The sequence below is a fragment of the Poecile atricapillus genome, chromosome 1 (genome assembly GCF_030490865.1).
Source record: "Poecile atricapillus isolate bPoeAtr1 chromosome 1, bPoeAtr1.hap1, whole genome shotgun sequence".
Lineage (NCBI taxonomy): Eukaryota > Metazoa > Chordata > Aves > Passeriformes > Paridae > Poecile > Poecile atricapillus.
This window is the reverse complement of record NC_081249.1, coordinates 125,201,322-125,213,938: the sequence shown is the minus strand read 5'-3', so window position 1 is coordinate 125,213,938 and position 12,617 is coordinate 125,201,322. Positions and strand designations below refer to the sequence as shown.

Genomic DNA, 12,617 nt, shown 5'->3' with positions numbered 1-12,617 from the left:
TCTTGTCCATGTTTGTCATCAAGAGAGTACTCTTGATGACTCTTGCAATACTTTTGATAGTGTTTTACCCCTATTAGTTTTTAATACCTTGAAATAGGAAGAGAACTGATCTTTTAGATCATTGTTTAGCCCACTGAGCTGAATTCACAGTAAAAACCCATTGCAGCTGGGAAATCTGTAGCTGCTGGGAAAGTCACTGTATGGACATCAGTTATATAGGTAATATTAGTATTAGATAGTATTATTGCTAGTATTATTATAATAATTCCATTATTTTTGTAATAATTATAATTATTACAGTAATTATAAGTAATTATTCTACAGTAAGTGCATTAAAGTGTCTTTGTGCCCATCAGCTGCAAGTGTCTCAACACTGCTCAGCTCATTGGGCCACTAAGAGAGTGAAAGCACCAGACATCTCAGTGGTCTTCTGGTGAATGGCAATAAATGGGGAGAACAACGGGAAAGTTCAGCCACACTAGTCTTTCTCCAGAACCTAGCAAGAGTTTCAAAACTGCAGGTCAAAACAAAAAGGGAGAGCCCTTTAGGGGAGGTACTGTATTGTCTACATCTGTCTAGCCTAGCTTTGGGCATTTGCCTGTTAGAGTTCTCTTACCCAAGCTGGAGAGCTGCTTGGTCCAGTAGGAGGGGTCCCAAGTGAACCTGATCCTCAGAGGAGGGCCCGTGTCCATGTTACAGCTCGTCTCCAGCAAGCGCTGGATCTGAAACACAATCTGGTGACACATTCAAGGACAATGATTTTATTCACCGTTCCAAGATCGTGAAAAATGCTTTATTTCAGCAACATCTAATCCTTAAAACAGTTCTCACAATTACTGCACAACAAGCATTGCTCTTACCAGCTCCTTACTGAAGAGAAATGGGATGGTTTTTTTGCTACACACGGCCCAGCTGATGAAGTTCTGGACGTGTTCTACCTGTCTGCCTAAAACCACAGCACCTTGCAGTTGTTGCTCCAGCCTCTGCTTCCTCTCGCTGGTGATTTTCTGTTAATAACATGAATCAGTAGAAAAGGGCTGTCATTCTTCAGAAACACATAATAGATGCAATCATTGGCACTAGTATTTGCAGCAATGCTGTTCTTCCCACAGAAAGGAAAGTAAATCCAGCTCAGAAGATAAACCTGAATTCAGGAAGAGCAATGACTTCCCCAGGAGCAAACAATCTGCATCATTCTGGCCTTGGTTTAACAGAATCAACATAACCCAAGAAAGCTGCAGAAGTTGGATCAAATTTGCACCTGGGCTACTTTCTTGTCTGGAAATTCTGATCAGCAACTTTTCCCCTCAGCACATTTCAAAATAAGATCTTACATCCTTCAACTGAACATCCAAAAAATGAAGAGTCAAAATTCAGAAGTGCTGTTACAGAAATTAGACCAAATAATTATTTCTGAAACAGGGTGTTAATTGTGCTGCAAGTGGGCTCCTACAAATTAACCATTAAAATCAGAAGCTGGTTTGTTTTCTAACAAACAAATTTTCTCTGTAAAGGCATTAGAAAATGTGGCTAACTCATGATAAGGAAACATTTTGCCACTTTGCCCCGAATCTTTGTCAATCACTGATTCCACATAAAAGCCTGCAGAAAAAAACCCAAATATTTGAAAATACTATATATTATTATTAAATATTATAAATAAATAGATAAAATGCTATGTTCAATAATATTAATTAATTAAAATGAATTAATAAATAATATACATAAATAAACATTCAATATCTTTTATATATTTAAATATATATATAATTTTAAATACTGTATCCTAATTAATTATTATTAACACATACAAATATTAGTATTATAAATAGAATAATATTATGTTAATATTATATATTCAAATATAAGGAATGGGACAATAGCTCCCACAGTCTATATTCTTTCCACCGGCACTGGGATTAAATTTAATTTAGTTTGATTTCCCAAGATATCAAAATAAACTAGCCTTACTTCCAGTTGTTCAAGGAGGATATTCATTCGTTTATCAATTTCATTCATCAGAATCATCTTGGCCATTTTTATTTGGTTTTCCACCTTTTTGTACAGATGTTTTACTTCAAGCAGCCTATGGGTAAGAGGTACAAATCCCTGGATGAGCCAGCTGTGCCACTGATTCACTGCTCAGCAGTTGTTTGCTACAAGGGCTGATCTGCCTGCTGACAGAACTGCAGTGAAAATTCTCTCATTCCCCATCACCCCTCCCCCACTTCTCTGAGCCCTGACCACCCCTCTCTGGATGTGACATGCTAATGCTGATGGAGTCTTTCAAACATCAGCCAAGAACAGTCTTTAGTTCTTTTTCAACAAATACGTACATAATATATCTAAAACTTCCAGGTTATACTGGATTATAAACAGTATAAATAGATTTGTGCTCTTGAAATGGTTTTATTAATGCAGAAGAGAGATCCAACAGCTACTAAATGCATAATCAGTAGCTGAAATCCAGTTCAAATAATTAAATATTTTCATTTTTATAGTCAGCTTGACTGAAATTGACTTATTTTGAGGTTCCTTGAAGAAATAAGTATCTTAAAAATTATCTTTATTTGTAATATTGTCAAATTCTAGTTCAGAAACAGATTATACAAAGAAATCTTAACTCTGAAGTCAGCTGTCACATGCCTTACAAAGAGTATGGAATCATGAATTACAACGCCATGACTTGTCAGTACCACTTAAACATGAATTTGATGTTTTTAATCTTCCCATTCTTTTCCACCCTCCAAGAAAAAAAGAAATAGCAGCTGCATTTAATTCTGTTAACCTACATTTAGTGAAAATATTATTTTTACAGATCACCTACTTCCATGGAGTGGGAAAAAAAAACAACAGGGACGTAGAAATTACCTGTCTTCAATCTGTTTAGCTGAAACCTGAATCCCATTCTTTTTCTCCTCCACCTTAGTTATGACATTCTCCAGGATAATTCTCTGATTTTGCAGAGCTTCATCAAGATGCCTGAACCTGTGGAAGAAGGGGAAATTCTCACCCCGTGGTTTTCCATGCTCATGAGTGAACAGGTGAGAGCAGGGAGGGTTCCTATGAGCCCCATGTAAAACCACTCATGAGTAAAACAACTGAACTGAGTTTGCTGTGGCTTTTAAATTCAGACCAGCCTGCAGCTTCAGCTGGAAAACACAGCTGAGAAGTGCTAAATACTACTGAGCTGCTCAGCACTGAGGTACCTGTTATAAGTGCATATTATATTATTGACTTTTCGCAAATATTAACATGGATGTTATATGTATAAGGTTAGAAAACTTTGTTGTATTAATATAGTTTCTTTTATTTCTGTTATTGATGAAACTTAAAAATAGTGGTATAATACATATATATGTTAGGCAATAACATGATATTTACGCACAAACTACTTTTGTTTATATAACCCAGAGGCTGAAAAGATAGTCAGAGACCCCCCTGCATTCTTGGATTATCTTGTCCAGATGAACACAGCAGTCCTCCAAGGGAGGAATTTATTGCACCCATTATCAGAGGATGTAAAACCCAGTGGTGCCAAGAAGATTGATCTACTGGGAAGGGGGCAAGTTAAAAACTAAGCAAAGGAACATAAAAAACTTAAGAAGAATGTCTGAATATGTATGAGAATTTATGGATATAGGGTAGTAGGGTTCTGTTTTTAAGGCACAATCCTTTGTTACTAGGTGTGCTCTCTTGGCTGAATGCAGAGACACCCGGCCGTATCTGTACACTTTATTTTTATCTCCTAATTGCCTTTCCATTAAACTTTTAAATTCTACATAAAAACATGTGAACCTCGTTTTTCCCATACCTGTGCTCCTTGTGCTCCGACAGGAGGCAGATGCGGCAGGTGAGGGTGTCGCAGCTCTCACAAAACACCTTCAACGGCTCCTGAGGGTGCGCCAGACAAAACGAGGAAAACTCCCTTGCTTCATCCTCAGCCACTGAGGAGTGCAAAGCAAGTGTGTCATTGATAAGGAGGAGAGCCCAGAAAAACAGTAGCCAAACTCAAAATTCCATGGAAATTCTCAATGGCATTTTTTAAAGGCCATTACCTGGCCAGCTGATGATTTGAGGCTGGGTTTGTTTGTGTTTTTTCCTTACACATCCTACAAATGGAGCTGCAAACAAGCCATCAAAACAAATCATGCTGTCCTCTAAACTCTCATGAGTTTAAACTATCATGATTTGGAGCACCTGCCTCACAACTTTAAATGCCCTGCTCTGGTAAACCACTCGACAAAACTATTGTGTCTAATATTGTGTCTAATATATTGTCTTATATTACTAATATATAGCAAATATATTAAATAAACTTGCAGTCACAGCAGAAGCAAGGGAATCCTTTGTTCTTAAAACATGAGCAGTTGTTTTCCTAATTTGTGTTTGTTGCAATGCTGTTCATAAACTTCAGCAGCTGGCGCTGATATCAGGCCCTAAAATCTGTCCTTAAAAGGATTTTCTACAGAGTAGTGTGATAAAGAGTAAGAATGGACACGCAAACTGGAATCCTTATTTGTGTACAATCTATTCTTGCCTTTTTTCTAAATGGTAGAATTGCTTTAAAAAGAAGGAACACTGTCAACAAAGGTGCCAGAAAAAGACAAAGATAAACCACGGCAAAGCCAACCAAAGAAAGGCTCAATTGCTTCCTCACAGTACTCCAACAAAGACATTGTTCTTTACCAACATGTGAGAAACTAAACAAAACCATCATTCTTAGATGATAAAAACTTTAAATTATATAAAGGCATTAATAATTTATACATCATTATCTGCTCATATGAAATAAGAAAAAATTATTCCATTTTCCCACACCAAACTTCTTACTTATCTATACATTTTTAAAAAAAAACCAACCTGGGGCACAGACCATGCTCTCATGCTGTAGCAAAAGGAAGCCTTTTATAGATTCAGAAGTGATAACTATTGCAATAACACAGACCCACAGAGTACAGCAAGCTATACTGGCTCAGTCACTTCATTTGCAAATTGTAAAATTCACAACAGAAAAACAGAAAGGTTCAGAAAATCTCATGGCTGACATGACAGTGTCAGTGACAATGCAAACATGGAGAAAATCCATGCCACACCCTAGAAAACACATGTCAAATTGCCCAGTTTTTAGATTGCTATCTACTCTAAATATTTCTGAGGAGCTTGATTTATTTCCTCCAGTTCAATTGACTTTCATTCCACCTTCTTAACAATGTGCAAGAAGATAATTTGTGACAGATTATGTGAAGATTTTATGTAACAGCCTTACATAGCTTACATTTTTATGAATTATTTACTGCAGTATCATGCTTTGGTCTTCAGGGAAGTTTATTGGTTTATTTCATTATTAAATCAGATGCTAATAGGTAGCATTAATAAAGGAAGAAATTAGATTGAGGCTTTTTTAACCCACTCCAATATTTTCTACTAGAAAGGATCAAACTGAATTCACCTTGACAGCAATTTTTTCTGATTATATTGCCAATATGTGCTTTTGTATTAAAACCTGCAGCTGGCAAACAAATAACGAGGTTGTACAACCAACATATATCCAACAAAGGTGTCAAAGATCATCCCCTACATGATCAGATCTTAAAAGGAAAAAAAAAAAAAAAAGACCATAATAACTTTCTGAAGGTTTATGGGCTGGAAAAGCCTTTCAAAGCATTCAGCATCTGCAGAGTAGACAAGCTGTTTTTCTATAAACCCAAATCAAGTTTACCATATTAAATTCAAATTCATAATGAGATGTGGTCTTTAAGGTCAATGTTTCATGAAGTCCTATATAATCATTTCCTCCCCTCTTTTTCTCTGTCTGAAGGGTTCTTTAGCCTTTGGGTGATTGCAATCAACCCAGAGAATTCATTGGGGTTTTTTAATACCATGGAAGATTTAAGAGACAAGCAGATTTCAAATGCAAACCAAGAATAAAATCAGTATTATCTAATTGCAACACAGACCCACCGCCTCTGCCACTCGTAATCCCCTGACTCAATTGACACATCAGTGAGAACTGCCACTGAGCCATGGTATTCTTGACCTACTTTTTACTCAGCTCAGAGCAATACTTTTCAGTTTTGAAATAAGTTTATTACTTAGAAATAAGGTACTAAGCAAGGGCACAACCCTGATTTTTCTAGAAGCAAGTATCTAACCACAACTACCCATTTTAGATTCCTAAAAAGAACCTCCCTTAGTGACCAGATAAAACTCAGCTGCCCTAAATTCTGATAATTCATCATTTGAGTCACCATTTCCTTCAGCCTATATTTTCTTTATCTCAGGTGGATCTCTTGAATAATTAACATAAAGTTTTAAATCCCTGCTCCTCTGATCAGTCGATGTCAACTTTGGAAAAGCAATCCCAGCTAACAGAGTTCTGCCTCCATTTCCATAATTTCCAATGACCCGGACTTTGGTTTTACAGGCACACATTCTGCCTTGAAAGAAAACAAAAGTATAGCAGACAGCTTTCCCAGGGGACCCAGGCTCCTCTAGCTCTGTCACTCAATAAATAGTTTATTAAAATTACTAGAAATGAGAAGGATTTGATGTGTTTGGTGAGGATGTTTTGCTGCTTTATTTCATTTCTGACCCACTGACCAAAGAAAGTCTGGTCCTTACAAGGGAAATGCCAAAAGATAGAACAGTTTAAAATTGCAAGATCTCTTAAGAAAAGGTGGATGCTTTCAGAACACCCTATACAGACTGATGATAGTGTGTGTTTATTTTCAGAAAAAAAATAACAAACAATTTGAATTCTAGTATATCCTAGTATTTGCTTTCTTTGAACTATTCTGAAGGGATATCTATGTCCAAAATAGAAACAACCTACATAAATAATAGCATAAATAAAAAAGCACAAATTACATTCCAAATAATTTCTATATTAACTAGTCTATATATGATCTACCAAGCTCTTTGTTCGTGTTTGGTTCAGCATGTGGAATTTAGTACTAAACTAAAATTCTTTCTCATGTTTTTATGTGTCTGCAACTTTTTATTTATATAGCACACACACACACACACACAGCTAAGTCACACATATAAATTCTTACCAGTATTTGTTAACAATATGTGCCGGGAATCTTAGCTAAAGTGACATGAAATTATAAACAGTTGGAGCCTCAAAACCACAGTCCTTATCTTGTCATCAACCTGAGAAGAAAAACATATTGTCCATCCAATCAGGACATTTGAGGGGAGACTGGGGGACTTCAGTTTATATTATTCCCTAGAAAAGACCCAAAAAACATTTAAATGTAATTTGTGCTTTTTTATTATTACCATTCTTATGGACTTTTTATTTACAATCTAATAGGCAATGGCATATTTTGCCTCAAGAGCCTCAAACTCTGTTTGATATGACCACCTAGTATTTAAAAACTCCATCTATGGCAAGTCTAGACTTCCACAGGAAAAATCCTAAAGGAAAACAAAATAAAAAGAATAATCAGTGGGCTATTTTTATTCCTTTTTCTGACCTTCATCTTACTTATGAAGAAGTATAAGCGTGCAGCACAAATTCTTATTTTTAGTTAAAAATTGCTCTTATAAGTTTAGGTTAGCATAGTCTGCTGCAGATTTCTGACACACAGGTAAAGGAAAGAATGAACATCCTGTAGTGATCACAGCCTTTTGCTGTCTGTGACTCCCTCACACACCTTGTCCATATGCACAGGAATTGCTTTGTCACAGTTTCCTCAATAAAATTACCCAAACTGGGACAGAAATACTGAAAGGGCAAGGCCTGTTGATGTTGCAGGCTGCCTAACCCTGTCCCATCACTCCATGGATTGGAAAGGAGAAGATCCTATCCGTGGAACACAAATATCCAAACTTTTTTTTCCAATATCATGAAACACTGATTGTGGCAATGGCCCTGAAGTTGGAGAAAAGTCACATAATCTCTTGCTGACACATACAAATCCTTCTGAGTCACACAGAGCCTGGTGTCTGTGGCACAGAGCCTGCAACTGCTGCTTTTGCACCTGAATAACTGATATGAGAAGAAAGAGAAGAAAGAAAATTCCAGTGCATCCCCAGTACCTGCGCAGGCTTTCAGGGATACAGACAGGAAGCGATCTCCAGGTTCCTTGCCATGTCTGTGCTCCTCTGTACAAGAACTGCACAGCCACTTATTGCATCTTATACAGAGACTGTGGGCAGGTCTCTTCTCTTTGCACATGGAGCAGCTCTAAGAACAAGAAGCACAATTACACACATAACAAATCAGCTGTACAAACTGTTGTCTTTAACAGATTGATTCAGATTCACGAGCTTTATATTTTTTTTTGTCCTCAGACTAAAGCAATTCAAGTTGTTCTAAGACTCTGGTTGTAATTGTGTAACATTCAGAAAAACACATAAAACATCCTCATGGTAAGACAATCTAGAAAACAACATGGGGATGCCCCCTTACTATTAATGAAAAACTTCATTCGTATCCTCTGCTATGAGGAAAGGACCAGAAATGACCTCAGTTTCTATCCTGATATCACATGTGGTGAACTGGAAACACAAAGCACAGGAACGTGAGAAGACCTGGAAACCTTAATTAAGTACTCTCTCTATTGCCTCAGCAGTTTAGGGAATGCCCTTTGCTCTACAGGCCATGCTGCCTGGACATGTCACTAAGGGGGAAATGAACAGAGCAGCACAGAAATGAGGTGGGGAATTCAATATTTGGTGTCCAGAATGAACTCAAGAGTCATTTCAAGGCAGCTACAATGATAACTCTTTTAAAAAGGATTTGTTCTAGGCATAAAACGCCTCCTTTCAAAACCCCCAATATTCATGTATTTGGCTCACCACAACCACTAAAATGTTACCACATTTTACCACAGTAAATAGGTATAAATGGGCAGAGTGAGCACAGAGAAGTAAAGTTACCATCATCAAAGCAGAAAGGCTTTACCACCGCTTTATTAAACTTACAATAAACCTACTATAGCTATGCACACACATGTATCTCCTCAATATTGCTTCTCTCAGGGCTACTCAAGCAAATAGGAATAGATGGCAAAATCACTTCCTGCACTGTCCTTTCTGCTGGACATCAGCTTATCTTCAATTCAGCTGTGAACTGAAATAGCTGCATCCCAGCTCTTCCATGGGACACATGAAGAGAAGGATACAGCAGCCTGTGCTCAGCTCATAACCCCTGATGGAAGTCCTGGTGAGTGTAATGGAAGGATTTCTCCTCATGGTGCCTCAGGAAATAGAAAGTCTGAAGGAATAACTATCACAGTTCTTGGCTGGTTGCCTCAGTTTTAAATCACAGCTTTAACATTAAGTGGAACATTCATATCCACCTAAATTCTGAGACACATGTCAAGCTCTGACTCACTTCAGCACAAGAAGAAAAATTTTTGTTCTGCTAAAATTAATTTAAATTTCATAGTTTCCTTCGGCAGTCTGGCATTTCACAACAGGTCTCTTATCAAGCCATTACTCAAGGGTTTCTAAATATTCATTCTCTAACAGATTGAGCAATTCTTGACAATAAGACAACAAAGCAAAGTTTTAAATGTGTTTAATTATCTAGAGAGGGAATTGTTTGTGCAAGTCAATATGCTATTTTAGCCATCTGCGTAGCAACATTTTCCAAGAGGTACATACAGTAATTTTAACCAAAAAGCCTAATAAAACTTCTAAAACCAAAATGCAAGAATATTTCATTTTGGGAACAAAGACTGTTGTATAAAAAGAAGTGACTGATCTAAAATGTACCCACCTAGGTGCAGCTTAGGAAAAAGGTGAGGAGTGTTCTGCCCTCTCTGCCATAACCAAACCTGCTTTAGCACAGGTTTACCTGTAACAGTTCAGCTGTCAGTCTGACTGGAATTTATATTGATGCTGTACTGGGTTAACATCACTTGTAAGTTGCAGAGTGTTCCCAGAGTTACATTATTTATGATGTGGAAATGAGCTTTTGGGCAAGAGATTCTGAATTGCATATTTTTGAGACTGCTGCTGCTGGCATGTAGCACATTCTATCATTCATGCTTCACTCTCTCACACACTGAGAGACACCTTGCTGCTTCCAAACTCTTCGTTACAAGCCTTGATAGACTCATATTTGAACATGTAAGGAAAATTAGGATGATGGCAGCTCAGCCATGTCTCAGCTGGATGATCTGGTGCTTCTCCTTTTGATATCACTGCTGGTGAAACTGTGGCTGTAATTTTGGGTGTGATGGTAGTGGTTAAAGATAGTAAGCATGCAAAGCTATGTGATTAGACTTCAAAAAAAGGAAGCCAAAAACTGAAGGTTCACAAGTTGCTCTGGGGTACTCCTATGCTCCAGTGAGAAATCTGCACTACTGAACTGCTCTTAGGACTCCTGAGGGATTACAGAAAAGAAAAACCTTCTTTTAAGGATGGTTTGAAAAAATAATCTAGTGCTTTTGAAGACATTAGATATTCTCATTTGATTTCCTTTCTACATAAATTCTCATTAAAAAGTAAATGATGCAAGTCACAGTAGTTAAGAAATCCCAGTCTAATAAGTGCATTTTAAAAACTCAGCAGTATCTTGTGAATTTTCTTCCTCTCTTTGGAGAGTGCATGTGAATACACCCCTTCTTGTTTTAGACCAACTTATGTTGCACTATGCAAGCAATGTACACCTGAAGGTGTCAACACAGTTTGCTTGCCTTCATTATTTTTATTTCCCCAGAACACTCTGTGGATTAGGTTTCACACTCTTTTACTTTTTAACAATACCCAGCTTTCTCTGTCCCTCCTCTCCACCCAAGCTAGTGGCAGCTACAAAGCTGTGAGAATAGTCCTGCTTGTTACTAAGTATTTAACAGAAGTTAAATCCACCTATGTACAGTGCCAGTTCAAGACTAAAGTAGTAATCCAATACCTTCCTTTGAATCAATTCCCCAGTGGGAAACTGCAATATGATGTGACTTTTTTAACCATTAAAAGAGATAATCAGAAATTATAACTGCTCACATGACCTAATGGGTGATGTTGGTGTAACAATTTAGTCAAGAGCCAGCTTCTGTGGCTAGCAGGTAGAGAGAGGGGATCCTCACCCCTCCTCAGCTCCAGAGAAGTCACATCCAGAGTATTCTTCTCAGTTCTGGTCTCCATAACTCAAGAGAGAGAAGGAGCCACTGGAGAGGGTCCGGCAGAGACCACAAAGGGGATGAGGGGTCTGGGGCATCTCTCTTATGAGGAGAGACTGGAGCTGGGCCTGGTTGGTTGAGAGAAAGCTGAGAGGGGATCTCATTAATGATTATAAATATCTCAAAGGCGAGCTAAGAGGACGGTGCCAGACACTTTTCAGTGGTGCCCAGGGATGGGACAAGGAGCAGTGGCCATAAACTGAAACATGAGAAGCTCCACCTCAAAATGAAGAGCTTTACACTGAGGGTGTCAGAGCACAGGATCAGCTCCCAGGGGGATCGTGGAGTCTCCCTCTCTGGAGACATTCAAACCCACCTGAGTGTGTTCCTGTGTCACTGCTCCTGTGGCCCTGTCGTGGTGGGGAGTTGGACTGGATGATCTCCAAAGATCCCTTCTAATCCTAACAATTCTGTGATTGCTTAGTTTGAGTTGAGAGCAGAAGAGAACAAGGAGGAATCCAAGACATTCAGTACCTTCCTAATATGTTGATTATCACAGATACATTAGTATCAATATTTTTAATGGACTATCTAAAATACAGAGAGTAAAACTCATTCTTCAATTAAAGTTTTAAAATTACTATGAAGGGAGTATGTCTATCTCTGGCAATGAAGTAATTACAGCACTGCATAAGCAAACAATAAGAGAACCTTTGTTGTTCAAAATGAGATTTGCTCTGTTTTCAGTGTTCATCTGGCAGGGTTTTAAAAAGCCACAATTTAGTGGCTTTCACTTACCTTTGCCATAGCTGAATCACAAATGGGAAAGTCCTTAAGGAAGAAATTCTCAACTACATCCCTTGCAAAGCAGGTCTGTTTGCACACAGGGCAGGAAAGGATACCTGAATTTAAAAAAAAAAAAAAAAAAAGAAAACCACCACAAATAAAGCAATGCACACCAGCCATGTGAACCAGGAAATTATATAAACCACACTTCAGTGGCTTTTTTGTATCACATGGGCAGTTCCAGGAAACTAAGGCATTCTTCAAGCCCTAAGTGGCTACACCTGGTTCAATATATAGAAAAGAAAAACAAAGCAACAGAATTCATAGAAAAACACCATATTTCAGTTGATTTGTTTCTGAGTTTATTGATGATACCAAATTCTCACCTGGCTTGGAGATGTTTAAAACTCAGCTGCATTTGAAACTATACCCCTTTGTTACAGATCTACTTGTGCTTTCTGGGATTTTCTGTGGTTCTGGACCAGCTTTACTCCACCAGAGCTGTACCCAAGCATAAAACACACACTCCTTAATACCAGTTTTACAGTGCAGGATGCAATCCAAGTGAAGTGACAGGGGAATAACATTCTGCTGGCAGAAACAATAAGTCAGAAAAAAGACAAAGGAGAAAAAAGAAAGTTTTATAAGGAAAATTAGTAAATCTAGAGGTGGCAAAACATGATCTCCCTCAAAGCAAAGTGAGCAGCAGAACCTAGCTCCACTCTCATTAATTAACTGAGCACAGCTGAG

At 37.9% G+C, this 12,617-nt stretch overlaps 1 protein-coding gene across 1 annotated transcript in view; it reads right to left on the bottom strand.

The window, feature by feature from the left end:
* Positions 1–12,617, bottom strand: part of TRIM66 (tripartite motif containing 66) — a 44,667-nt gene that overhangs the window by 22,190 nt on the left and 9,860 nt on the right. The window contains exons 2-8 of the mRNA XM_058855858.1: positions 11,880–11,983; positions 8,050–8,197; positions 3,815–3,947; positions 2,872–2,988; positions 1,972–2,086; positions 861–1,007; positions 617–734 (exon numbers count right to left, since the gene is read on the bottom strand). Of these exons, the coding sequence (XP_058711841.1) occupies positions 617–734; positions 861–1,007; positions 1,972–2,086; positions 2,872–2,988; positions 3,815–3,947; positions 8,050–8,197; positions 11,880–11,983 (882 nt within the window). The remainder of the gene's footprint in view (positions 1–616; positions 735–860; positions 1,008–1,971; positions 2,087–2,871; positions 2,989–3,814; positions 3,948–8,049; positions 8,198–11,879; positions 11,984–12,617) is intronic.